This window comes from Passer montanus, unplaced genomic scaffold (assembly GCF_014805655.1).
Source record: "Passer montanus isolate IOZ18808 unplaced genomic scaffold, ASM1480565v1 scaffold48, whole genome shotgun sequence".
In the NCBI taxonomy this organism is placed as follows: Eukaryota; Metazoa; Chordata; class Aves; order Passeriformes; family Passeridae; genus Passer; species Passer montanus.
The window spans coordinates 2836522-2862756 of NW_024369707.1; the positions used below are offsets into that span (position 1 = coordinate 2836522).

Genomic DNA, 26235 nt, shown 5'->3' on the forward strand with positions numbered 1-26235 from the left:
CAGATCTTATTTGTTATCAGTGCATGTCCTTTGATTTTACTGACTTTCTTTAGAAGCAAGCTTATCTTGCCTCTTTTCAAGTAAGTGAAGTTTTATGTAAAGAACACTTGTTAATGTCATGTAGGATTAACATACTGAGAGGAGACAGCACAAAATTGTATTGCCTTTGTTTTCTGTCAATAGGTCTGAATGGATTTCTGAGTTGAACACTTACAGAGTGGAAGCAGCCTGGAAACTCTCACAATGGGACTTACTGGAAAATTATTTGGCTTCAGGTAAGTTACCATTACATAAAAGTATTAATACTTCATTGCATTTCTGAACCATTGTATGTTTTAGTTTAACCATCTTGAATCAAGGGGCAGCTATTGTCATTTGTTTTGCATTTCACTGGTAGGAAGGTTGGTTCTGACTGTGTTCTGGATTTTGTAACTGCATTTGATTGTAACCTGTATAGTCTTTGAGCAGAAGTTTTGAGTGTATGTATCTTTTGAGTCTGTGTGGCTGGGTGCATTGTGGAGTTGAATTATACACTGTTAATAGCATGCAATTACTTACTTCTGAGAAAAAGTTAATTTTGCAGTAGTATGTTAAGACAAATTAGCATGTTCAAGTTAAGCTGCTTAAAGAAGCAGTGTCTTCTTTTTCTCCCCAAAGATGTGAAGTCCACTACTTGGAGTGTCAGACTGGGACATTTATTATTATCAGCCAAGAAGAAAAATGAAGCAGCTTTTTACGAGACACTCAAGGTTGTTCGAGCAGAGCAGATTGTGCCCCTTTCAGCAGCAAGCTTTGAAAGAGGATCCTATCAGCGAGGATATGAACACATTATCAGGTTTCTCATTTTCATGGCACTGTTTTTAAATTCAGAAATCACGTAATCAAGTATGCAGCAGCAAGAATTTTGCATTTCTACAGTAAATAGTACATTTTTTGTCACCTTTTTTTTTATATTCATCCAAATAAAAACCTTTAATTAGGAATTAATATTTATCCTCCATGGAAATATTCACAATAAAACTATGTGGTATGGTCTTTCCAAATCAGCTAGCAAGCAAATGTAAACATCAGGTAATAAAACCCAGCAATTTAATTCCATGCTTGAAGTAGTACAAATAGGCCAGTAACTCCATTAACTCAAGTGCATTGCTTTTGATCTGTATGGAGGCTGAAAAGCACTCCCTTTTTTATCAAGAAAAAGGAGTTAGAATTATACCCCATCCCTTTTCTTTATTAATAAACCTTTAATTTGGCTGCAGTAGACTAAAAAGTGAGTAGCCTTTTTGAATAAAAAGAATAAATACTTCCTCTGCACTGTAAATGCATCCTTATATCAAGATATTGACTGAAGCCAGTTGAAGTGCATGTTGTAGTTACTTCTTAGTTCTGTTTTCTGCTGGTAATTTCTGCAGTGTTGTTTGGGGATTGAGAAAGAAGTGTTTCCAAGTAGTTTCCTTTAGCCACTGATCCAGGCTACTTGGAAGCCTTTCAAGAATCGCTTTTTCTCTGTCAGATGTACCCACTACATTTGTACCCACTTCTCCCTGCCACTGAGAACTGGGGCATTTACAGCCAGTCATCTTTCCATCTTTACAGTGACAGATATTAACAGTAATAGTATTAAAATAAATGGAATAACTTCACTTTAAGTAAAAGTACATTGCTTTTAAAATGGGATTTGTTGAAAATGTCAGACTTTCTGAAGAATTGTTGCCAAAAGTGATAGATAAAAATACTCTTTCTAAAGATTGACTTCCTCTCTGGGTGATCTACATTGTCTCTCCCTTCAGCAGCTTGACACAGAAATATTGAGGAAAAAACGAATCAGTTTATGAATATTGGGTTTTGTGTGCTTGCTTTTGCTGCATTTTTGCTTTTTAGAATAAATTCTACTGGGTGACATTATTTACAGGGCCAAATTTTAGAAAGCAAATTGCAAAAACTTTGTAATATTTACATGCATCTCAAACAGCCATCAATTCTCACCAATTTTTTGCCTTTATTTTGCTAACACAGGTTGCATATGCTGTGTGAGTTGGAACACAGCATTGGACCAATGTTTCAGCAACCAGATGGTGACCACAGTAGAGATTCCCTGAACTGGTGTGCTCGTATTGAAATGACCCAAAACTCTTACAGGGCAAAAGAACCCATTTTAGCACTGAGAAGGGCTTTGCTTAGTCTCAGTAAAAGGTGAGGACATGACTGTTTCTTGTCTGTGTTGTATTCTCAGTGATACTCTGGGTTTCCATATATATGTTAGAAGAGAAGATAAAACTCTGGGAATTTGTTGTAGACAAAAGCAGTCCTCCAGTATTATGTACCTTCAAAATAAGGAGGAGAAGAAGTGTCTAAAGGAAAAAGAAGCAAGGAACAGGGAGAAAGTATATTTGTTTCTAGTCCTAAATGGAAAAAAGGTGAAACAAATGTATTAAAATAGTTTTAAATTATCGTTATGTAGTATATAACTTCTTGAAAAATTCACCTTATTTCATGTTTCAACATGTTGTGATTTTTACTTCAGATTTTAAAGTAGCGTTCAAAATAGAAATGTTTCATTTTCTGCAAACGTGTCCCTGCAGCCAGGATTACAGTGAGCTTGTTGGCCAGTGTTGGCTGCAGAGTGCCAGAGTTGCAAGGAAAGCTGGGCATCACCAGACTGCCTATAATGCTCTGCTGAATGCTGGGGAATCAACGCTCTCAGAACTTTATGTAGAAAGAGCAAAGTGGCTGTGGTCCAAGGTAAGGAAAACAAAAATGGAATTTAATTTCCTACGTGCAAGAAAATAATATTTTTAATTTTCTTGAAGAAAAAAAAATGGCACACAGTCAGCATATGTAAAATAAGTATGTCAGCTGTCAGCACATTACAGCTGATCCTCCAGGTGCTGGTCAGCCCTGTTCTGTATCCATTGACCTTCCTGGCACCCTTGTATAAAACTGGTGAATTACCTGTCTTTGCCAATGCAGCCCAGGCAAGTTTACATTGTCTTAATAGTAAACCTCTTCTTAATTTATTTTCTTTTAACTAACAGCAGTAGGCAGCAAACATGAGAGAAATTACTGTGGTACACCTAAAGGCACAACAATGCTGAGATAACAAGGAATACAAGAAGCATTTGAAGTTAGTAATATTCAGTTACCTCACCCAGAACAGCCTAGAACACATTTGGGGACATAGGCTTTGCCTTAATAACAACTCTAAGAGGGAGGTTTTGCATCTCTCTTATTTAAAGTATATAAAATGTTTTCTGTCTTTCCCTTAGGGTGAAGTTCATGAAGCACTAATTGTTCTCCAGAAGGGGGTTGAGTTATGCTTCCCTGAAAATAAAGCACCCTGCAATAGCAAAAATCAGCTCATCCATGGTCGGGCAATGCTGCTAGTGGGCAGATTTATGGAGGAAACTGCTAACTTTGAAAGCAATGCAGTCATGAAAAAGTATAAGGTAATCTGGAATACTACTGTTAACAAGGCAGGAGCTTTGAATAATAATGTATTCCTTAAGTAAGCTGTTGTTCTGCTCCTGATGCTGTCAGTCAAGTATAAATGGGATTAAACAGTGCATCCATTGTAGAAGGGAAGCAGTTCTTGTAAAGATTTACCTGTTTAACCAGGTTTAATGTAACACATCAGTACAGAGAAGACTGCAGTTCATATAATTCTTTTTAAATAAACAAGTTACAGAAGTATGGCTTTTTTCTCACGCTTGCACAGATTAGAATTCCTCTCTAAAATGTGGACTTCTCCAAATACTGAGAGTTGACTTGGTGATCCATTGCACTATTCTTCAGTGTTATTTCTCTCTCTGGTAGTGACTTGTAAGTGTGATTTAAATGTGCTTCCAGTTTCTGAAGAACTAGGAAAAGGGACAACTGGTATGATCTTCTTAAACAGTACAGCACTGCATGCTCCATCTTGCAATGCCTGTGAAATACTTTTTGGTGCTGATTAATATTGCCTTCTAAAACAGTAGGAGATGCAGATTTTATGCTTCCTTAAAAGCAGCATGTCTCCTGTCCAAGTTTTGGCATTTGATACTGCTAATAATTACTGCTGTCTTACTAGATAACATACTTCTGTAAAAGTCATTTGGAGAAAAATGTAAATGTATCAAATCAAATGAGGGTTGCAATAATGTAAACAAATGAAATTTCAGTGGATTCCATGAAAACACTCTCAGTAGTCTCTGCTAAGTATTGGCACAGGAAAGAAGCCAGTGTTATTAGATAAGAGATGTCCCTCTCACCAATTATTTCTTTTCTAATACATGTCACACAATTTTTTGTTTTTCTTTTAAACATCATGATTTAGAATGAAAAGTGTGAAAAATATGAAAAATATGGAATCATAGATTCATTAAGGTCAGGAAGATGATAGACTCCAGCTGTTAACATCATACTGTTTCACTTTTCAAAAAGCTCTTAGAAACCTAGTACTGAGTTATTAGGACCAGGAACCTGATTTTAATGAAAATATGGTCTTTTCTAGTTCAGGAATCCCTTATCTTGAATTGTCTGTCTCCAAAACTAAAATGTATTTTGAAAGTGGACTTCTGGTTTGTAGAGTATCTTCAGGCAAAATCAGAATTTTTGGAGTTACAAGGTTAAAAACTAATAATTTTTTTGCACGTACTCTGCACAACATAACTAATATGAGATTGTTTCTTGAGAAGATTTATTTTTATTTTTTATATTTTTAAGTTAGCATCCTCTCAGAAGTAATTATGTCATTTTGATGTTGCAGGATGTTACAGTTTTCTTACCAGAATGGGAAGATGGACATTTTTATCTTGCAAAATACTATGATAAATTAATGCCGATGGTGACTGACAACAAGATGGAAAAACAAGGAGATCTGATTAGATACATAGTTCATCACTTTGGGAGGTTAGAGGGCAACTTTGCTTATTTTCTGTAAAAGGATGACAATTATACGGGGAAAAATAAACATCCCTGTAGGAATATATTGTCTTTCAGCAATTCAGACTGACTGCAATTTTCATGCACTAATATAAAACTAAAGTACTACATGCTTCCTTTTTGTTTTCATACATAATTAATTTTACTTCTGACAAACCAATTGTGTCTTTTGTCAGAACGTTAATTATTTAATCTGTGGTTTTGAGTAATAAAAACAAACCCTTTGTATATTTTTTGGTTGTTGCAGATGCATTAAAATGCTGACATAAATTTCTAAAGTTAGAATGGAATATTAAACAAATGAGAATGTAAAATTTGTATTACTTCTAATATATATCATTAACATACTTTGATTTAACATGTAATCACAGGTCTCTACAGTATGGAAACCAATTCATTTATCAGTCAATGCCAAGAATGCTGTCTTTATGGCTGGACTTTGGAGCAAAAGCATACGAATGTGATAAAGGTAGAATACTTTTTTCCCAGTACATAGTTCCCATGCCACTCTTTTGAATAAATGATTGAAGAACAGTGAAGTATATTTACAGTTCTTCATTTAGTTATTGCCTGAGGTTATATGGAAAGAAGAAAGTACTACTATTCATGTAAAATACAGGATGTTAATATGCAGGAGAGTATTAATTATTTTAATTAAATCTTCCAGAATCTTTCTCAAGTATATAGTGAGACTACATTGTTCCGTGGTAACTGAAGGCATTAGATACAGGGAAAATCCTTGCATGTCCCTCGTCACCACTTTTAAGGTGCCTCATGAGTGATGAGTAATAGTTTTGTATGCATTTGCTATAGTAAAGTGTTAGGCCTTGGGTTTGTTTGTTTTTTTTTTTTTTTCCAATTTGTTTTGTTTCCAGTCTTTGAAAGAATTTTACTGAAATTTTCCACCTCATTTTACTGAAACAAAGGGGAAAAAACTCTTGTAGGCAGCAGCATGAAGGCACGAGAAACTAAAACCACAGATGCACTTCAGGTGGGAGATTCCAGTACAAATGAATATTGCAAATATTGCTTGCAGGTCTGGAGTGAAGCAGACAGTTGTGCTCCTTGATCTTGTCCTCATTCTACACACTCAGGTCAACTGCTTGGCTGCAGGCACATCAGATCTTGCACTCCCAGGTGCTGATGTGAAACTCAAGCTGGGTCCTCAGGGGCAGGGGTGGAGATAGGAGCAGATGTGCTGATTTCATCCCATGGAAAGACTTTCTTCATTTCCTCTCCACTAAAGAACATTGGAATCCTTTCATCAGGCAAATACCTGGAGTGTTTTTAGTCTGTTCTATGCCACTGTATCATTTTAGAGAAGTCATTTTAGGAGTGTAAGGAGATGTAATTTCCTGGTATTCTGCTTAGTTAAATAGGATATGTATTCAGTCACTGTATGCTGTGTTAAAAAGAATTTTACCGTTGGAGCTTTTTAATTGCCTTCAATTTTTTTGGCTTATGAAATTGCCAACAAAATATTATTCTGTAACCTTGATTTAAATGACTTTCCATTTCCAGTGGGGAGAACCAGGAATATGGTCTTTTCATTTTTCAGCAGGTCGTTCAGAACGTGTTCAAATGAAAAATGATCTGGCTAAAATCAACAAGGTGATTACAGAGCACACAAATCACCTGGCACCTTACCAGTTCCTGACAGCCTTTTCTCAGCTCATCTCCCGAATCTGCCATTCTCATGATGAAGTCTTTGCAGTTCTGATGGTGATTGTTGCTAAGGTGTTTTTAGCCTATCCACAGCAAGCGATGTGGATGATGACTGCTGTGTCCAAGGTACCTTGATATGTGTAGCTACACCTTTTAAGTTTACAAAACTGTTTTTCTCAGAAATGTCAATATAACCCATTTTACTCTAAGCTGATAAGAAGGATTTGAGAGTCTCATTTGTTGTGATACAGTGTTGTAGAAGAGGATATCAGTGCCATCACTGCAAATTATTTTATTGCAGTCTTAATTCAGATATTACAGTTTAAATGTTCCAAATTGGAATGCTAATATGCATCCAAACTTGTATGGTGTATTAGGAAAGGAAATTTGAATAACAAATAGCTGATGAATTGTGTAGTTATGGGCAACAGATTTTGTTGCATTTACAAATTGTGTTATAGTACTTTCAGTCCTGTAATCAAAGAATCAACTTAGTAGATAGATGTACAAGTAATTACTTAGCAGTAAGGCCATTCCAAAGCAGACTGGGAAGCGTGCTACATACTGGTTCTTGAGGGTGGTGAAATAACATTCAGGATACACTGAGATACTCTTGAATATTGGCCTTTATGTTGTGGGACTCCCAAGAATGGTTTCAGAAGTAACCCCCACACACCCACCAACAGTACCACTTCAGCTTTTCCATTGAAGTACCTCCTTCTCTAGATATTAAATATGATAAGCAATAAGGAAAGAATATAAATTACAGGGGGGATTCTCCCACTCTTTGTTTAATAAAATTTAACTTTCTCTTTTTTTCAGTCCTCTTACCCTATGCGAGTCAACAGATGTAAGGAAATTCTAAACAAAGCTATTCACATGAAGGAATCTTTAGCAAAATTTATTGGAGATGCCACACGCCTTACAGACAAGCTGCTGGAACTCTGCAACAAACCGGTACCTACAAAAATAAACAAATGAGTGCATGTTGTAGGATTGTTCAAGAATGTCATGCAAAAGCTGCTTCTGATTGTTTTCATTAGCCAATTCATAATATTAATTCTCTTATTAATAATTACATATCAATAATAATCATTATTAATTAATCATATTACTGTAGTTTAGCAGAAACCACACTAAATTGTAAAAGATTTCAAATAGCTCTAAATCAAGCACACTGCAAAATCTTTCAGTACATAATGGCTTGTTTAACAGTGCATGGACTTTACATTGTTTTGTACTTTCACATATCACTCATGCCCATTGATTTTCAGAGTTTTACTGTAAGAATAGGGTGGTTGTGCTTTTATGATCAAATCGACTTGTTAATAAAGGTAGAACTAAATGAATTCTTCCACTATTCTGTATTTATATTCAAAGTGAAAAATAAATCTGTCATATCAGCCAGATAGATTTACTTCTTGATTATTTAATTTGAAATGTAGCTTGCTGTTCATGTACAATCAGCATTTATTATTCTAGTCTATGTATTAGTTAATATGAAAAAGTGTTAAGTGTTTGTTAACTTCAAAAGTTATTTCTAACTTTGGTCATCTTTTTTTTTTCAAGGTTGATGGAAACAACTCAACATTAAGCATGAGTATTCATTTCAAAACACTGAAAAGATTAGTAGAAGAGCCCACATTCAGTGAAATTCTCATTCCCTTACAATCTGTAATGATACCAACTCTTCCTTCAATTCCTGGTACCCATGCTAACCATGACCCTTTTCCTGGCTGCTGGGCCTACATTGCAGGCTTTGATGATGCGGTAAGGCTCTAGCTGTCACTTGCTTTTTCACTTCATGTTAAATAAACATAGCTGCAAATACATCTCTGTTCTCTAGAAATGGGAGGAGGAAGTAGGAAATTCCATAATTATTTCTGTGGAAGCTGAATGGCTTCTGTCACAGCAGCCTGAGGCAGGTGTGGCCCCTTGGAATCAGATAAAGATTTGGTCTGAGGTTAATGTGCTGCAGCACTGTGGAAGTGCTAACACAATTGGTTGCAGTGGCTTATTACAATTACACACTTTATTTTGGATGATCTGATACAGATATTAGTAAAGAAGTTAATTTTTCTTCAGGTGGAAATTCTTGCCTCACTTCAAAAGCCAAAAAAGATCACCTTGAAAGGTTCAGATGGGAAATCTTACATTATGATGTGCAAGCCAAAAGATGATCTGAGAAAAGACTGTCGGCTCATGGAATTCAACTCCCTTATTAATAAGGTTTGATGAATGAGACAATCAATTATACTTACTGACCAGGACAGAACACTGAGCTATCTAACAAAATAGCCAATTTAACTTTAGCAAAACAACAGTAGCAATTGATAATGTATGACTTGTTACAGGCTTGTGAAAACAGTAACAAATTACAATATTCTGCCAAAACAATTGCTCATTCCAGCAAAAATAGACAGAACAGGTTATTTACAATAAATAAATATCTGCAGACTTTCTGCTGTCAAGCTTAATAGTTCTTATTTAATAATTTCTAATATATTTTATAAAAAAACAGGTTAATTAATTTTTTCTTACTGAAGTGTTGCCATGTATCATATCTTAGTTCTATTTTGCTTTTCAAGAATATGCTTGAGGTTAAGGTACCATGTCTTCTGTGAGGTTAAAGCAAATGACAGCATCTCTGAAATAATAAAAGATCCATTTCAAATACTGCTTTTAAGGGATTTAAGCCATGTACAAGTTACACAGTTTGACTATTTTATTGCAAAATCCACTTTTTTTAAATTTACTTTGGAGAACAGATGCAGATTTTGATTTCATTTGACCTATTCCAGACTGTGAAGCTTGGATTTGTAAATTCTAGATTGTGTGATTAGAAAGTAGTTATAGATGGAATGTAAATGCTATAGATCCATTTTGATCCTATCTGTGTTCTGTGTTAATCTCATTTTCCTTTTGTGAATAGTGCTTAAGAAAAGATGCAGAGTCCCGTAGGCGAGAGCTCCATATCCGCACCTACGCAGTGATTCCATTAAATGATGAATGTGGCATAATTGAGTGGGTGAATAACACTGCTGGTCTAAGAAATATCCTGATTAAACTTTATAAGGAGAAAGGTAAAGAAATGTATTAGAATATAGTAAAAGTTTTGAGATATTTTTAAAGGGCTTGTGTCTTATTAAGTAAGTGAAATAAATGGCAAGAGTCAGGCTAAATTCTAGGAAGATGTAGTCACATGTATTTTTATCTATCAGCAATATATTATTATTCATGTGTGGTAGACTTTTGCTCTTAAATGGAAGAGAGTTGGTGCTTGCAATGAACAAGTTCCTTATAAGAACTGATCCACAGGCATCTTAATATTTTCTTACATACAGTGTTGTAAATTGTTTCAGCAGCATGGGGATGTATGTGCAGCACTGAATAATAAAAAACACTGAACTTTTTCTCTATATTTGATTTGTTAATTTTAATTTCTGTAACATTTATGTGAGATTATTAATTAAGATAATATACAGTTGAATCAAGGTTAGGAATACAGCAGCTTTACAGAGAAAATATCAAATTTCTTTTGAATTTCTTGTTAACAAAGCAGCTTTCTGATCAGTGCAATAATAGTTTGGGAAAAAAACTTTTCTGTACTGCACAACCAACATGGTTTATAGATTATTTTTCATTTGATCATTGATTTCCACTTTATGGAGACATTTATTTTCTTTAAATTACCATATTGTAATAGTACATATAAGGCTCTGTATTTGGGGATTTCTCCTTCCTGACTGAGGAAGTCTGTTGCAGGTATCTACATGACTGGGAAAGAACTGCGGCAGCACATGCTTCCAAAGTCAGCACCTTTGCCCGAAAAGCTGAAAATGTTCAAAGAAGTCCTTCTGCCTCGTCACCCTCCTCTCTTTCATGAATGGTTTCTTAGAACATTTCCTGACCCTACTTCATGGTGAGTGACTGGGCTTGGGTGAGCTCAAGAACATCTACTTTGTGTATTTCCCTAAGAATGAACAGGATGAGGCCAGCTGAGGCAGCAGTGCCTCAGGGCTGCCTGCTGTGTCTCAGGTACAACAGCAGGTCGGCCTACTGCCGCTCCGTTGCCGTCATGTCCATGGTGGGCTACATCCTGGGCCTGGGAGACCGCCACGGGGAGAACATCCTGTTTGATTCTTTCACCGGGGAGTGTGTGCACGTGGATTTCAACTGCCTTTTCAATAAGGTGAGAAATGCCACTTCCTGAATGAGCTCTGTATATTGTATGCATATAAGTTATAAATTTCTGCTGTCTTGGGGTTTTTTCCCCAAGTTTTTACTTTAATATATCCATTGTGTTCTTTGTCTCACTTTATCTTGTATTTATATCCCAAAAAAGCCTGGGATACATAAAGAGGATGTGATCGTTCTGTGTGCTGCATTCAATGAAAACCACCTTTTTGATTTAGCCAGTATCAGATGACCTGATGCGGATACACTGAAACAGCCCAAATTTTAGACTGTTTATATTTTGTGACTCCTGAATCCACTATCACCCTCCAAACAAAACTGTAATTGCTACATTCAGAATTCTGCTGCTGTGGAGAATTTCTTGTTCTCCTCACACAAATTCAGCACAAAAATTCCAACGGTTCTGTAAAATAAACACCAGAGATTGTGGCCAGATTGGGATTTGGAGTTTTGGTGTTCCAGTTGAAAGATGTTTTTGGCGTGGGACACATGGCCTTTTTAACTCTGATAAGTGAGGTAGAAATATTGTTATTTCTTCTGGTTTCTTTTTAGTAAGTCTAAATTAACATAGCATTGTCCTATATAACAATTTTTTAAAATGTTTTTAAGCTGACTTGCATACTATAAAAGAAAAGTTAGCATTTCACAATGGGACTACAGAACATAAATATATATTTAAGAACAAAATCTTATACCCTGTATTAGTGTGTTAAAACAGGGCAAAAGAGGTTATTTGGACAATGTTATCTTTTACTCACTGTAATTTTCCCTTATCTGAGTAGGACTGTGAGCTGAGCAAACATCTCTTGCCAGGTTGGAAACTGCCACTGACAAAGGTGGAGGAAAAAACTGAAAGCCAATGTAAATGTTAGTCTTTAATAATGCTTAAAACACTTAGGGCATACCTTTTTTCTCAATGTAAAGGGAGAAACTTTTGAAGTTCCGGAAATCGTTCCCTTCCGCCTCACTCACAACATGGTTAACGGGATGGGTCCCATGGGAACTGAGGGGCTCTTCCGAAGAGCCTGTGAAGTCACCCTGAGGCTGATGCGAGACCAGAGGGAGCCTCTGATGAGGTATGGCCTCTGCTTTTGCTACAGACTCCTCCAAGCTGTCTGTAGTCTAAATATGTGAAACACTGACTGCTGGGGAATAGGCCAGTTCCAGCATGTGCCTGTCCTGCAGCTCACTCTTGTCACTGTGATATTTTATGAAATTCCTTTCGCTAGATTTTTTCCTGAGAAGCCTCAGAAAAGAAATGTAAACAATAACTATCTGATGGCTGTGGAATGTGGTCTGGAGCTGGTTTACCAACAGGTGCATCTCTGATTGGTCTCATGGGAATTGTTTTACTTGCTGACAAATCATGGTGCAGCTGTGTCAAGGCTCTGAGCAGTCACGAGTTTTTATTATTCATTCCTTTCCTAGCCTTCTGATGTATTATTTTCTCTCTGTAGTTTAGTATAGCTTTAGTATGCACTTTTTAATATAGTATGATATCATAATATAATAAATCGGCCTTCTAAGAAATATGGAGTCAGATTCTTCTCTTGTCCTGGGACCCACAAACACATGGACACACTCTAATCATGGCATGGAGCTAAATAAAAGCAGTATAAATATTCAGCACTAACTACAGGCTCCTGCCACTGTTTGTGTTTTGAAAATTAAATTAATTGTATATATAATATCCTTCTCTAAATTTTTAATTTATTTAGTGTCTTAAAGACTTTTCTCCATGATCCCCTTGTTGAATGGAGTAAACCTGTTAAAGGGAATACAAAGGCCCAGGTGAATGAAACTGGAGAAGTTGTCAATGAAAAGGTGAGTTTAAAACAAACACAACCTAAAGTATTCAAAAGTCAAATGTCCATTATTGTTACAAATTACATATTTCGTAATTGAAACTTCATCTTTTTTTTTCTTCCATTTAAAAATTTACCTGGTTGTTCTTGGGTGTCTCTCTGTTCATATTTTTTACCTACAAAGAGATTTTTTTAACTGGTAAAAAATGTAATTTATCTACTAAAGTACCAAACAAAAAAGCCTGTAATTCTCATGTTGGTGTTACCAAATCAAGGACAATATCAGCAGAAGCAATGGATCTTGTTACCCCTCACTTGCAGAGTCATCCAGATTTACAGTGATGGTAACATCTGGAGTCCTTTCCATGTGTATTTTTATGCTTTTTCTGAGTGGATGTTTATTACTGAATAAATACGTGCCTTCATACATAAAAATAATTATGTGATAAAAATTAAAATTTCATACTGTTTCTTTATTAGCTGCTGCTGAAGATTATTCATCCAAAGTATAGCTTAATTTTTATTATCTTCCCTGTGTGCAAAATTTTTGATTTGTCCATTTCTCTTTTTGGTTTGTTTTTTTCGTTTTTTTTTTAAGGACTATTTAATGAAAATAAATGTGTAATAGCAGACAATACTTAGGGAGCACTGACAAACACAACAGCTAAAATAAGGGAAAACTACATTACTGAAACTGTATGATAACAAAGAACTTACCTGGTCTGTTTCAGCACAGAAAATCTCCTGGTCTTCAAACAGTTACTAACCAGTCTGTGTCTACATTCTTTTACAAGAATTTTATTTTACAAGACCACCCACATAATTGTATATGTTAACTGCTTTTTCTGGAGGAGTGCCAACATTATGCTTGAGCTTTAAAAGAAGATGTGTGAGTGTAATTGGTATGAACTAGCAACTCCAGTGGGCCTTGGAACTGCTCCTTTTGAGATGCTCAAGTTTTGACATAAATCTTCCAGACTTAAAGTTTATCCAGAATTCCAGGAACATGGCTAAGAAAATGTTGCATTTATTTGAAATTAATTGTGTCCAATAAAGCTTTATAACAATTCTCAAATATATTTACATAGCTCTTTCAGTGTCCTTTGGTAACTTTTAACTGTAAAACTGTAAGGCAGAAATTATAGCTTGACCAATAATATATCGATTCTAGAGAATTGCTCTTAAAAGTGAGTAGCCTTTGTTTTCAATGTAGCTGGTATAGGCATCTGGATTTTATATTAAATTATAATATAATTTCAAACACATCCTAAGAAATACTGGTTTTATTTTGAGAAGTGGAAGTTCATGAATAGTACCTTTTTTTTTTTCTTCCTTCCAGGCCAAAACCCACGTCCTTGATATAGAGCAACGGCTGCAAGGTGTCATTAAGACTAGAAACAGAATCAAAGGATTACCTTTGTCTATTGAAGGACATGTTCACTACCTCATTCAAGAAGCAAGTGATGACAACCTGCTCTGCCAGATGTATATGGGCTGGGCTCCATATATGTGATGTTTGTTCCCTTTGGAATGATAGCATGCACAAGTGCTCTAGCTATAACATTGTTGGGAAGGAATCACTCAGTGGTACCTGGTTACTTCTGTTGATTTTTGGCTGCAAGCAGAAGAACAGGCTTATGGTCTTCCAAAATCTGTGTAAAATGTACAGTGCCCTTGCAAGGAATGCTATGAATGCAGATGTGTAAGGTGCCAGAACTTACCTTTTGTACACACATAGAAGGCAGTACAGAAGAACTACTTAAAAAGTAGACTATGCAAGTCTCTGACTATATGAAAGATTTTCATGATGTTGACAGATGCACTCTGTAAAGTACTATATATTTTTGTAAAAATGTTTCTCATTTGGCTTAGATTAGAAAATAAAGCAATGAAGTTTAATACTGATAGGATGTAAAGTGGTTATTTCAACTTTTGTACTCATATTGAGAAGGACTTTCTAAAAATTACTAGTATTTCTTTCCAGCAGTAGACTTTTCTACAACTTTCTTCCATGTTGCCTGGCTATCTCTAGGAAATCTTTTGGGATCTTAAATCTTAGCATGAGTAAACTGGTAAAGTGGTTCCATGTTCTGAACCTGTTTCCTTAGCCCTTGAGTGCAGTGCTCTAAAAAACCCTCCTGAAGGACACGGCACAAAGCTGGGAGCTGGAGGACCCTGGTGGTGTGGCTGTAAGGCCAGGGCAGCAGGCAGGAGGTTGCAGCTGTGACTGAACATCCCTGTAGGCTCCTGAGAGCCTTGTGATCCCCTCTTCCTCCCCTGGAAAAAGCACAGCTCTAGGGAGTGTTTTTCAGACTCCATTTCAGAAAAGGTGTTTTAGCACAGACAAGAGTAGACTAAAATATGGTTGAAAGGCAAATGCTAACTTACATAAATGCTTGCTTTCCAGGCATCCAAATTGCAGGGAAATGAGGGGTGGGGGGAAGTAGGGAAAAATTATACCCTTTTAACCTACAGTAGGCTATCATTAGAATTTTTGTACAGTGGTTTTGTTTCTGCTATTCTAAGAGACAAAGAATGCTGTTAGGTTTTGAACACAGGATCACACGGTGGTGTGACACTCGAGTGTTTCTTCTGTTCAGCTGAAATCCAGAGGTCTGGGAAAGTAAAATAATAGGTCTGCAGCTGCTTCTAGGGAATTTGTTTCTCTATCTAGCGGGTAATCTAGAAGTGTTGTCACTGTCCCATAAACGTGACGAGTTTTCCTAGTAAAATATTTGGAGCACACAGAGATCTTTTCCGGTGCTGTGTTTGAGTGCTGACGTTCTGTTGTTTTTCCCAGGCTTTATCAGTTTATCGGAGAGCGGCCCGGGGAGCTGTTGCAGCGGGCGTTGCACCGCGCGGGGAGCGGAGCCGCTGCCCGGGGCAGGGGGACGGGGCAGGGCAGGGGACAACGGGGCCCCGCGAGCTCTCTGCACTCGGCTCCGGCGCCGCTCTGTGCCCGCTCGCTCTCGGTGGTGCGGGCGCTCGGCCGCTGTCAGCGCGGCGCGCCGGAAGGAGGGCGGAGCACGGCCCGCGGTGTTTGGTTCCGGCGGGGCTGTGAAGGCGGCGGGGAGCTGTGGCCATGGGGGTCCCCAAGTTCTACCGGTGGATCTCGGAGCGGTACCCCTGCCTCAGCCAGGTGCTGAAGGAGCATCAGGTGAGCTGGGGGCGGAGCGGCGCTGCCTGACACTGGCCCGCCCGGGGGCTCCTGACCGGCCCCTCGGCGGGACGAGGGACGGGGACGAGCGCGCGGGCCTCGTCCCGGCCGGCGCTGCGGGACCGAGTCCCAGCCCGGGGCGGCTCGCCCACAGCCGGGGCGGCGCAGGGAGCGGCTGCGGCTCAGCGGGAGCGGCCGAAAGTGGTGGGACGGCGGTGGGCGATCGCTGGGGAGCGGGCGAGGCGTTCGGTGCCCCCTGACAGCCCGCCTGTCCGGGCCGAGCCCGCCGCTGGCGGGCAGCAGTGCCCGGAGCCCGCGGCTGGGGCCGGCGGTGGTTTCGGCAGTCCCGGAGCCGGAGTGCCCTGTTCCCCCGGCGAATGGCCGGCCCGTGCCCTGCCCGGCTGCCCCGCCGGGCTCTCCTCTCGCTCTGGGTCCCCTCGGCAGCTCCGCCGTGCTGCCTCAGCACCCGCGGGGAGCCCAGGGTCGGAGTTTACTCACTGTTGGGCTCAGAAAAGTTACAGCTGCTGAGGGCCAATGGCGCGGTGATGACGAGGGACAGGTTTTACAGCTCTGCTGCGTTTCCTTGTTGTCGCCTGCGTCGGAGGCGAAACGAAAGTTGTAAATCATACTTCTAACAGTTGGGCAAAGACGTCATCTTTCAGAGATGTCGTGTTTGGTACCTGTGGGATGCAAGCACTTCTAATTATCGTTTTCAGCTCGTGTCACAGATTTGGTTTTATAGATTGAAGAAGAATCTTCAGAGATAGGTGATAATTGAGAGTATGTTTGAATATTAATACCTTTTCCCTAAACACCTGTGATTTTTAAAGATTAACTAGCTGTTGTGTCAGTGTGACTACAACGCCCAGCTCAAGTGATTCCCAGCCTGGATGTCTGGCCTTACCTGCTAGTTTTAAAGCAGTTTTCAAATCTTGGGTCTTGCTTATGATCTGTTGGCCTTCTCTGAAGTGTCTGAAGCTGTCTGTGTCGCAGGGCAGCAGCAGTTTATCCTACCTTTTCTGCTGTTTCCTTAGAAGTCTGGGCTGCTCACATATCTTTAAACTTGTGCTGAAGAACTGTGGCAAGCTGAGGAGGCAGCAGTGTCTGCTCTAACCAGGGGAAAGGCAGCAGGGCATGCTACCCTTGATACCTTCTGAAAGAGGCAGTTAGAGCTCTTAAGATAAACAGTAAACATGACTTAACCCTTCCAGATCACTTGAATATACAAACTGACATATACTGGCATCTAGAGTATATGCTAAGAGTAAGGGAAAAAAAACCAAAAAACCAAAAACAGAACCAAACAAACAAATTGAAAGGCCTATCCATGTAAAACAGCATTATTGTTAAATCATATTATAGCTGTGCTTCTTGAAGAAAACATAGGACCTTTTATGTATGTTGCTTCCATGTAAAAGCTTAATTTTTTGTCTCTTTAAAATGCTGCCTGTGCACTGCCCTGCTCACTTATCTGAAAGCATTGAGAGCAGTTTGGTTACTGAGTTTAACCATACTAAAGATCATGATGTGCAACAGAAGACTAGTTGCAGCAGTTGAATGGGAATCATTCCTGATCCTGCCTCTAATTTCTTACCCTCACCTTTTCCTCTTTCTAAGACAGTTCCATTTCTCTTGCATCTGGAGGATAAATGCAAGCCCAACAAGGTGACTTTTAATATGTGACAGCAGCAGTGCTATAGAAAAGTGTAACAAGTTGGCAGTGCCTTTTCCTCGATGTGATGATGGGGGGATTTTTGTGAGCCGTCTTGCTGGGGGATTAGGGAATAGATTTGTTTCATGTCAGTTGCTCTTGTGGTGCATTTTGGTAACACAGGGGTAGTACGGGCCCCTTTGTCATACATTTCCCAGTGTTTGTTCTCTATATGTTGCCTGTGTACATTTGGGAAGGCTTTTTTTTTTCCTTTAAAAGAATGTGTGACTGCTATAGATAAGGCTGTTAGAAGAGCAGAGAACTAGAACGGAAAAGAAAGTCTGTTTGGAAAGTGTGGGTAAGAAATTGATGTTATTATTGCCAGCTCTCTGCTTTTGGTGCTGATTTCCACTCTCTAGACTCAAAGATACTCACAAGCATACTACATAGCTGAGGAGACATGTAGTGGTTGGGGTAGGAGCTGCTGAACAGGAGGAGAACTCGAAAGGTTCTTAAGCCAGCTTTGCTTGGAAATGTTGTTGGAAATTGCATACTCAGTTTTGTAGTTTTTATTGTTTGTAGTGCAGCTGTGAAAGGTTGAATCGATTAAAGTGCAGGCTTACAAAAATGAAAATAAAATCTTCCTGAAAACAGTGGTTTTGGTTTGCTTTTCCATTTTACAATGTAGAGGATAGTCTGAGCAAAGGGACAAAAGTCCTGAGGTTCCAGAAACAGCCAAGATAAAGTAGGAATCTGTTCAGCTGACTTGGCTCACTGGGAACAATCATAGCAACAGATTGCGTGGGCAGGCAAACCTATACCCAGTGCAGAGATTCTTACTCAGCCTGTTGGGTGCAGGAGGTTCCACAGAGGTCTTCCCACCTCAGCTCATTTCCAGAGGGCTCTCAGGTGTGCCTTGGCAGTGGCTGCATTCCCCAAGTGGTACTAACTGTGCTGTTTGTAGATTCCAGAATTTGACAACTTGTACCTGGACATGAATGGCATTATACATCAGTGTTCACATCCAAACGATGACGATGTCCACTTCAGAATCTCAGAAGATAAGATTTTTGCCAATATTTTTCACTATTTGGAAGTGCTGTTTCGCATTATTAAACCAAGAAAGGTTTTCTTCATGGCGGTTGATGGAGTAGCTCCAAGAGCAAAAATGAATCAGCAGCGTGGGAGACGTTTTAGGTAAGAAGATTGGTTCTCACTGTCTTGAGGATAGTAAACACTTAAAAGAACCCACTTACTGAAATGTTTGCCATGGAAAGTAAAAGAGATGGCAAGTGCTTGTGCCTTTGACAGTAGTTTTAATTAAATGAGGGTAACTACCTGTAAAATGTTAAAATCAGGATTCCAAAAGGAAAGTTTGCTTGTTATGTAAATTTTTGCTTTTTCTTATGAAATTTTTTGTGAAACAACTCTGCAGTGGAGCTCTTTCAGATGTTTCCAAATGCTTCATAATGTGTGAGTCTTTGGTATTTATGAGTGCTGGTTCTAGATATGCCTATTTGGTAGCTGTAGTGGAAGTCATAGAAAAAATGAAATTTCTAGTGAAACTGATCTCTATTGATACCAGTTACCAAGCTAGCTAAGATTCAGAGCTACAAGTAGATTAAGAATTGCAGTAAGGTTTTGTGAGATTTGGAAGCTTTTTTAAGATTGCTATAAGGAAAAACAGGCAGTGGTCAGACAGTACTGGGACAGTGAATGAAATGCAGCATAAACAAGCTGCAGGAAAGGTACAAGAGAAAACATTTTCAAGCAAGTGGAATTTTTTTGTGATTTGGTTTTTGAAGTAATTTTTTTTAAAGGAATAAAGGAGGTTGAGACAAAGCGAAGATTAAGACTTCTAAATAGAAAATTGTAGCAGAATTGAGGGCCAGACAAAAACCTAAGACTTTGGTGGTTACTTTATTTCTGGTTCAGAAATGTTTAGGAAATTCTTAGCCAAGAAAGTCTAGCGTGATGTTTGTTAATTTCTCCATTACTGGGCATGGTAAATTGTTCTCTCTTGACTCTCTTGGAATTCCACCTGCTGCTTTGTTTAACTATGTTACAGTTATTGTTCTAGGGTAGCATTTCCAGATGTTTAGATAACAAATATTCCTGTTGTTTCAACATTAATAGCCATTCATTGTGATCAACCATTGTATGATCAGCTTGGTAATCTAAATACTAACTGCATTTGAATAGTAACAGATTGACACATTTCTATGAAAAAAGTGCTATTTTTAAGCCACCTTAGTTGTATCAGAAATAACTTCAAACTATTTAGGTATTCAGTTTCTATCCTTTTTTATTTATTAAGCACTCTAAATATTGAACTATATTTATTTTGTCCAAAAGGTGTACTTAGGATATTAACATTTGTATAAGAAGAGTCGTTCTCTACTCTCTCTCCAATGCTGTTTTGTTTTAGATCAGCAAAAGAGGCAGAGGACAAAATAAAAAAGGCATTGGAAAAGGGAGAAACTCTCCCTACAGAAGCCAGATTTGACTCCAACTGTATTACACCAGGTAAGATAACTTGTTGGTTATTTAAATTTAAGTATTTATGGTTTGTCATCTGTATTTTGGTACTATTTTCCTATGTTTAGGCATGTTTTTTTAAAAAATAGAAGACTGAATCAATAAAGGCTTTTAAGTAAGTTTGTACAAAAGTTTTGGTAATATTCAGTAGGGTTGGAATACTGTCTCATTCTAAAATTTTTTTAGATTACTATGTAAAAAGTGAAATGTCTTAGGAAAGAAACCAGTCATCCCCTTCATCTCTGGCAGAAGTTTTCTTTGTTGGCATTTTTTTAATACTTCTGATATGTAAATGCACACTAGTAAAAAAATTTAACTTAAGTTTCTGTTTTCAGGAACTGAATTCATGGCCAGATTGAATGAGCATCTTAAATATTTTGTAAATATGAAGATTTCCACAGACAAATCCTGGCAAGGAGTAACAGTCTACTTATCAGGCCATGAGGTCATTCTATTTTCTTACTATCCTATTTTAATTTTTTTTTTTTTTTACAGAGTAATACTTACTGCTGATTTTTTTTTTTTGTGATTCTGTTTTTGGTGTCCAGACTCCAGGGGAAGGTGAGCATAAAATTATGGAGTTCATCAGATCAGAAAAAGCAAAGCCCCATCATGATCCAAACACAAGACACTGTCTCTACGGCTTAGATGCTGACTTGGTATGTGCAATTAAAATAATACAAACAACAGGGATTTATCAAGTGTCTGCATTTTTGATGTCTTCCTAAGCTCACAGGGTTTTAAAATTGCTTGAAACAAGCATGTAATTTTGTATTCCTGCAAACTTCTGAATTTGTAATGAAACCAAACATCAAAATTTCTTTATACTGCTTGAAAGGTTTAAAAAAATTTAAAAAGTAAGATCTTTCTGATATCTCTTTGTAATAGATAATGCTGGGATTAACAAGTCATGAGGCACACTTTGCGCTCTTAAGAGAAGAAGTCAGATTTGGTGGTAAAAAGGCTCAAAGGTGAATTGATTTAACTTTACTCTTACTTTATTTATGATGAAATTAAAAACATACTGGGTGACTAAAACAGGTGTGTGGTGATTTGGGTTTTCTTTTACTGATTGCATAATAATTTAATGAAGTCTTAGTTTATTCTTTGGGTTAGAGTAGTCATGAAATTAGAGAAATCAACGTGCTGAATTGTGCATTTGAATTCATTTACATGAAAAAATGTATGCTGTCACAACAACTGATAAAAAAATCCTTAAAACTTTAGTGTGTTTTACTTCATGTAATAATGGAGCAACCTGGGCTGTATTGACATTGTTTCCATTACTAAAATAAACTCTCTTGAAATGGCTGGGTAGATGCTCTTATTCAGGGTTTGTCCAATTGAAATAACTCGTGGTCTGTAAACAGTCAGAAGATGGTGACTTGTTCCAGAGCTGTGTGTGTACCTGGAGCTGTGCTGAAGTGATGCAGGAATAATTTATAACTGTTACTGTGCCTGGGTTCCTTCTTTGAAGGACCTTAAGCATATATTGGGTACATAAAGGTAGAAGATGGGAGAGACACAAATAAACATTTCTGACACTGAAGTGATTTTGAATACCACAGGATTAGTCATAAGTGTTTAGATAAATGTATAATTTTTGCTAATAAAGGATATTTTATTGCCAAGGACAATATGATGCACATCAGAAATGTGCTTTCTTCTCAGTCTTTGTAGTCAACATTTCACTAACACTCATGGGTAGTGTTGGCATGCACACTGCAATATTTTTAAGACCATACATGTAATAAAAGTAAAATGTGAAATAAGAGAGTGTGATTACCTTTTGAAAGATTCATTAGTGAAAGTATGAAATCAAAAGGCAAAGTGTTATTTATTTCTCTTCCCCCCGCATTGTTCCATGTTGTAATTTCTGAATAATTTTGCTCATTACAAGAATTTACTTCTGTAAGTTACAGGAATTGCCTTCTGTCAATATTGTCACTTTTGTGGATACTTACAGTTTGAAATTTGAAAATCCTAAAAATATGTACAAATGGATATCTCCCCACGATTTTTTTCATTGAGAGAAATTGCTTGTCTTATCAGGATTTTCAAGTCCAGTGCCATGAAGAGTAAGGGCAGAATGTCTCTAGAGTCTTCTAGCATCCACCTGGTTACCAGAGTTCTTTAATACCAATATGAAAATTGCATTTTAAAAATGGCATAATTGATTCTGTAGCTCAGTTTGTCTTACATGAGTTTATCTGAAGGCTGGTATCACACACATGTTCCTTTTGGGATAATTTGTGAAATTTCCTATTTATGTGTGAAGACACAAGTATTTATACTGGTTTGTCATTGGAGGTGGTCTCAGCTAGTTATAGTATCTACAAGGTGAAATAGTCCTTTATTAACTTGAAATACACAATTAGGTCATTAATCTTTTGTTGTAGGTATTAATTGATTTGGGGCTAATGTTGGCTTAGGGATTTTACAAGTGGTTTTAGCAAAGAGAAGAAAGGAAGGCAGAATATGTGTTGCCTATGCCATAAACAAACAATAGGTTTGTTGTTCTTCTAGTGCTGCATTGAAGCCACGAAATAATACATACAGAGCATGTTTTCAAGTTGAGCATATTCATCTCTTACAGGAAACATTTCAAATGACTAGAAATGTAACCCAGCTGGTTTAGCTGGAAATCTGTGTACTCTGTTTTTATTCAGACTAATTAGAAAATACCTTAAAATGGTGAGGCTTGGTGCTAAGTTAGGCTAGTTATCCCATTTGAGCAATGGGATAAGGATTTAGGAAATAGTTACTGCAGCATGGAACTCCACACAGCTGTTCTCTAAGTTAGTTCTTCTCCTATATAATCACATCTGGTGTTCAGAAGATGCTACTGCAAAATTTTATGGACCAAATCAGATTAATCCTAAAATAGATTCAAGGAAATCTTTATACATTATTTCTTCTACGAAGATAGAAACCTGGTAGAACTTCTTGTGTTTGGGTAACCTTGGACTTATTAATGTTAATGTTGAAAGTGTGTTTATAAATAATTAACTTGGTGGTTTGAATAATTTACAGAGTGTGTGCACCAGAGGAAACCACGTTTCATTTACTGCACTTATCACTGATGAGAGAATATATTGATTATGAATTTTCCCCAGTAAAAGTAAGTTCTGATGGAGCTGAGATGGGAAAAAATGTGTGAATGTGTGAAGTCTTTATGCAAAAATGACAACAAAAATTATACTCCTGAGTGTTGTTCTTTTATCCTTTTTCTTCCAGGACAAGATTTCTTTTGAATATGATATTGAAAGGATAATAGATGATTGGATCTTAATGGGTTTCCTTGTAGGAAACGATTTTATTCCTCATCTACCTCATTTACACATTAATCATGATGCACTGCCGCTACTTTATAGAACATACATGGCTATCTTGCCAGAACTGGGAGGTGAGAAAACCAAGTTCAGTTGTGGAAAGTAGAAGCATTAACATTGATGTATTTGTATTTATTGACTTTTTTTCCACATTAGAATGTTTAGCATTTGTTACACTTTCCTCAGAGAGGCAGCAAGATTGCATTTTATTACCTGTGCATCATTTAAATGCAAGTTTTAAATTTGTTGAATTGTTACTTCAAAAGCATACTTAATTTTCTCAACAGGTTACATCAATGAAAATGGGCATCTGAATTTAGAACGTTTTGAGAAATATCTTACAAGATTGTCAGATGTAAGTAACTTTGAAATTTTTACAATGTTGAATTTAAACTCAGTATGGTACCCTAAAATACACCATACTGTAGTTTTAATTAACTGTTAAATGGCTGTGTTTTACAGGTGGTTTAATCAGCTGTTATAGCTTTGAACAGATGGAATCCAATCAGTTGTTGTCTGATCTTACAGCATAAGAGGAAAAAGTTTGAATCACTTGATCTGTGTGCTTTAGCCAGCACAGTGCTTTTAATACTGCAAGTCAAATGATTCCCCTATAGAATCATAGTGCTCACTTCCCATCAGTATGGCAGTATCAGGCAAAGCTGGTTGGAGCAGGTGCCAGTAAAGCCAGGGGTGTGGGTTCAGTCCCTCTAGGGCTGTTCACATAACAGTTGGACTCACTGATCCTTGTGGGTCTCTTCCAGCTCCCAGTTGTCTGTGATTTCTGTGTGTTCTTAAAGCTTGCTGCACGCAGTGATGTTCTTTGTTTCCCCTGCTGGTAGTTTCCTGTGGAGCAGGCTGTCTGAATGTCTTGGAGGGGGAGAATTGTTTCCAAGATTTTTATGAATATCACTAGTAAAGATCAAGGAGCATCTCTGAGAGGCAGGCATCAATGTTGTTCATGAACTAACTAGTGTACAGAAGGTAATCTTATTAGTTGCTAGCACAGTAATCCATCCTAGAGAAGAGATAGGGTGTAGGCCATATAGAAATGGAAAGGATTAAACCTTCTGCTGAACCTGGAAAGAGGGAGATCATCTGTTGTCCCTGCCTCAGCCTTATTTTTCTGGTTCTTGGATAGAGCTATGAAAGTGTTAGATCTGTGCTGCAAGGCTGTATCAACCAGACTTTATATGTGTACTGCTTCTAGAGTTGATAGTGAAGCGTAGAAGTTGTTTAATTCTTTTTTGTTACATCTTGCTGCCTTACTGAAAGAAAACAAAATATGTATGGCTGTATGTTACAAATTGATGAGAAACGGGATTTTTAGTATTAATCTGTTTAGTTTTATCTCTAGGGCAAAATGTTTCTGTACAGATTACTCTAGATGTAATCTAATGCACGTACTAAAAAGGTATTGTTCATTTGGCATTCTAAATTTGACATCCCTCAAATATTTGCAAACTTACTTTAATCTCACAGTTTGATCGTGAGCACTTCAGTGAAGTCTTTGTTGACCTAAAATGGTTTGAAAGTAAAGTGGGCAATAAATACCTCAACGAAGCAGCTGGGATTGCAGCAGAGGAAGCCAGAAAAAATAAACAAAAGAAACAAAAGGTCAGTGTTTTATATGCACAATTTCAGAAATAAGATTGTTATTTTTTGCAAATCAGTAATTTAATCTTAGACAAATTAAGTGGAATAAACCTCTGTTTTGAGATTTTTTTTCATCCAGAAAAGATAGTAAATTGTAACAGTTTGCATTCTGCCTGTATGCACTGCTGGTTGTGAGTGATGAAATGGTTCAGTCAGGGGCAGGTGTTCATGATTTTTAGTCTCATGAACCTGTATTTAATGCTTTGCTGTTCTTCAAAAACAGCAGAACTTAACTTTGTGTGTGTTATGATCAAACCTGCTATGCTTCATAATCTTAATTTTTAATGCATAGTCTGCTGCAAGTTCCATATATTTCAGATACACTGATAGAATATTGATGTATGTCTTGGTATTGGCTAACTGCTGGACAGCAAATAGGGAAGAAGCAGTTTCATTGGTGAGCTGTCTCAGATCAGTGTTAAACTTGCAGTTCAAGCAATTGTAAGAGAAGGAAATGGGTTTTATAATAAATAATATTTATGCATTTGATAGTAGCATTTTGAGTTGCAAGTTTTGAATGGTATTCATGCACATTAAGCTGTATTTTCACGTTATCTCAAATCTTAATTTCATAGGCTCAGGAAAATTCTATATCTTTGGCTGCTTTAGAAAAAAATGAAGGTGAAGTGACCCCTAAAAGTAAGTGCAAATTTTTCTATACATATATAACAAAAAATGTGTGTATAGATTTCAAAGAACTGTAAGAATTGCATGTCAGAGATGAGCTTAATTTGAATGCAAGACATTCATCTCTTGGGAAGTGGAACTGCTCTAGTGAGAGAGAGTGGGGCTAAAGCTTTAGAGGTTCTTTTTCCCTTCCCCGTATTTCCATGATGAGTTAAAGGAATTAATGAACAAATCTTCAACAGTATTATGGTTTTGATAATTGTATCCATAGGTATTTTCTTAGATGGGAGAACATGGGAATAGATTTTTGTATAGCTTTAGGATTTGTGGTTGTGGTTGGTTTTAAACTCATTCTACTTGTAGGAAATGTTTCTTGCTCATGTTTTGAAATTAATTTTAGAAAATGTATGAATGTTACTATGTGATATTAGATGATGTTGCTAAACATAAATTTTAAAATTAATTTTAATATTTTCTCAGACTTTTTAACGGCTTATATTATCTTCTCTTTTCTTGTGATTGGGCTAAAAAATGGGCTGCCTGTCTTAAAAATTCCAGAATTTCTCTGGGTAAAGATTTTGTTTGATTGTTTCTTGTTACTTTCAGTGCAAGGAACGTGTGAGTACCTATAGCTTTGAATTGAGGAGTAAAATGAAGACATTATGTCAGAAGTTAATATTTTCAGAC

The 26235-nt window shown here is 37.4% G+C and overlaps 2 protein-coding genes across 11 annotated transcripts in view; both read left to right on the top strand.

Annotated features, from left to right (window-relative positions):
- ATR (ATR serine/threonine kinase) overlaps positions 1-14565 on the top strand; it is a 39622-nt gene extending 25057 nt beyond the window's left edge. Inside the window, exons 31-47 of one of the 2 annotated variants that reach the window (XM_039722381.1) lie at positions 184-275; positions 658-835; positions 2017-2193; positions 2583-2742; positions 3267-3446; positions 4745-4887; positions 5292-5389; positions 6482-6711; positions 7408-7542; positions 8155-8355; positions 8671-8814; positions 9518-9668; positions 10351-10507; positions 10624-10777; positions 11707-11858; positions 12501-12606; positions 13927-14565. In XM_039722381.1, the coding sequence (XP_039578315.1) occupies positions 184-275; positions 658-835; positions 2017-2193; positions 2583-2742; positions 3267-3446; positions 4745-4887; positions 5292-5389; positions 6482-6711; positions 7408-7542; positions 8155-8355; positions 8671-8814; positions 9518-9668; positions 10351-10507; positions 10624-10777; positions 11707-11858; positions 12501-12606; positions 13927-14100 (2632 nt within the window). In that variant the 3' untranslated portion in view covers positions 14101-14565. Of the gene's footprint in view, positions 1-183; positions 276-657; positions 836-2016; positions 2194-2582; positions 2743-3266; positions 3447-4744; positions 4888-5291; positions 5390-6478; positions 6712-7407; positions 7543-8154; positions 8356-8670; positions 8815-9517; positions 9669-10350; positions 10508-10623; positions 10778-11706; positions 11859-12500; positions 12607-13926 lie in introns of both variants that reach the window. The other variant, XM_039722380.1, reaches the window with a different exon arrangement.
- Positions 14566-15532: 967 nt separating this feature from the next.
- Positions 15533-26235, top strand: part of XRN1 (5'-3' exoribonuclease 1) — a 39095-nt gene continuing 28392 nt past the window's right edge. For 8 of the 9 annotated variants that reach the window (XR_005629010.1, XR_005629011.1, XR_005629012.1 and 5 more), the window contains exons 1-11: positions 15533-15744; positions 18360-18592; positions 19824-19921; positions 20269-20378; positions 20482-20592; positions 20822-20904; positions 22967-23054; positions 23171-23339; positions 23553-23620; positions 24748-24882; positions 25497-25560. Coding sequence is in view for 6 of the 9 variants with exons in the window: in XM_039722263.1 (XP_039578197.1) it covers positions 15670-15744; positions 18360-18592; positions 19824-19921; positions 20269-20378; positions 20482-20592; positions 20822-20904; positions 22967-23054; positions 23171-23339; positions 23553-23620; positions 24748-24882; positions 25497-25560 (1234 nt within the window). In the remaining 3 variants the exon portion in view is untranslated. Of the gene's footprint in view, positions 15745-18359; positions 18593-19823; positions 19922-20268; positions 20379-20481; positions 20593-20821; positions 20905-22966; positions 23055-23170; positions 23340-23552; positions 23621-24747; positions 24883-25496; positions 25561-26235 lie in introns of those variants that run through there. The other variant, XM_039722265.1, reaches the window with a different exon arrangement.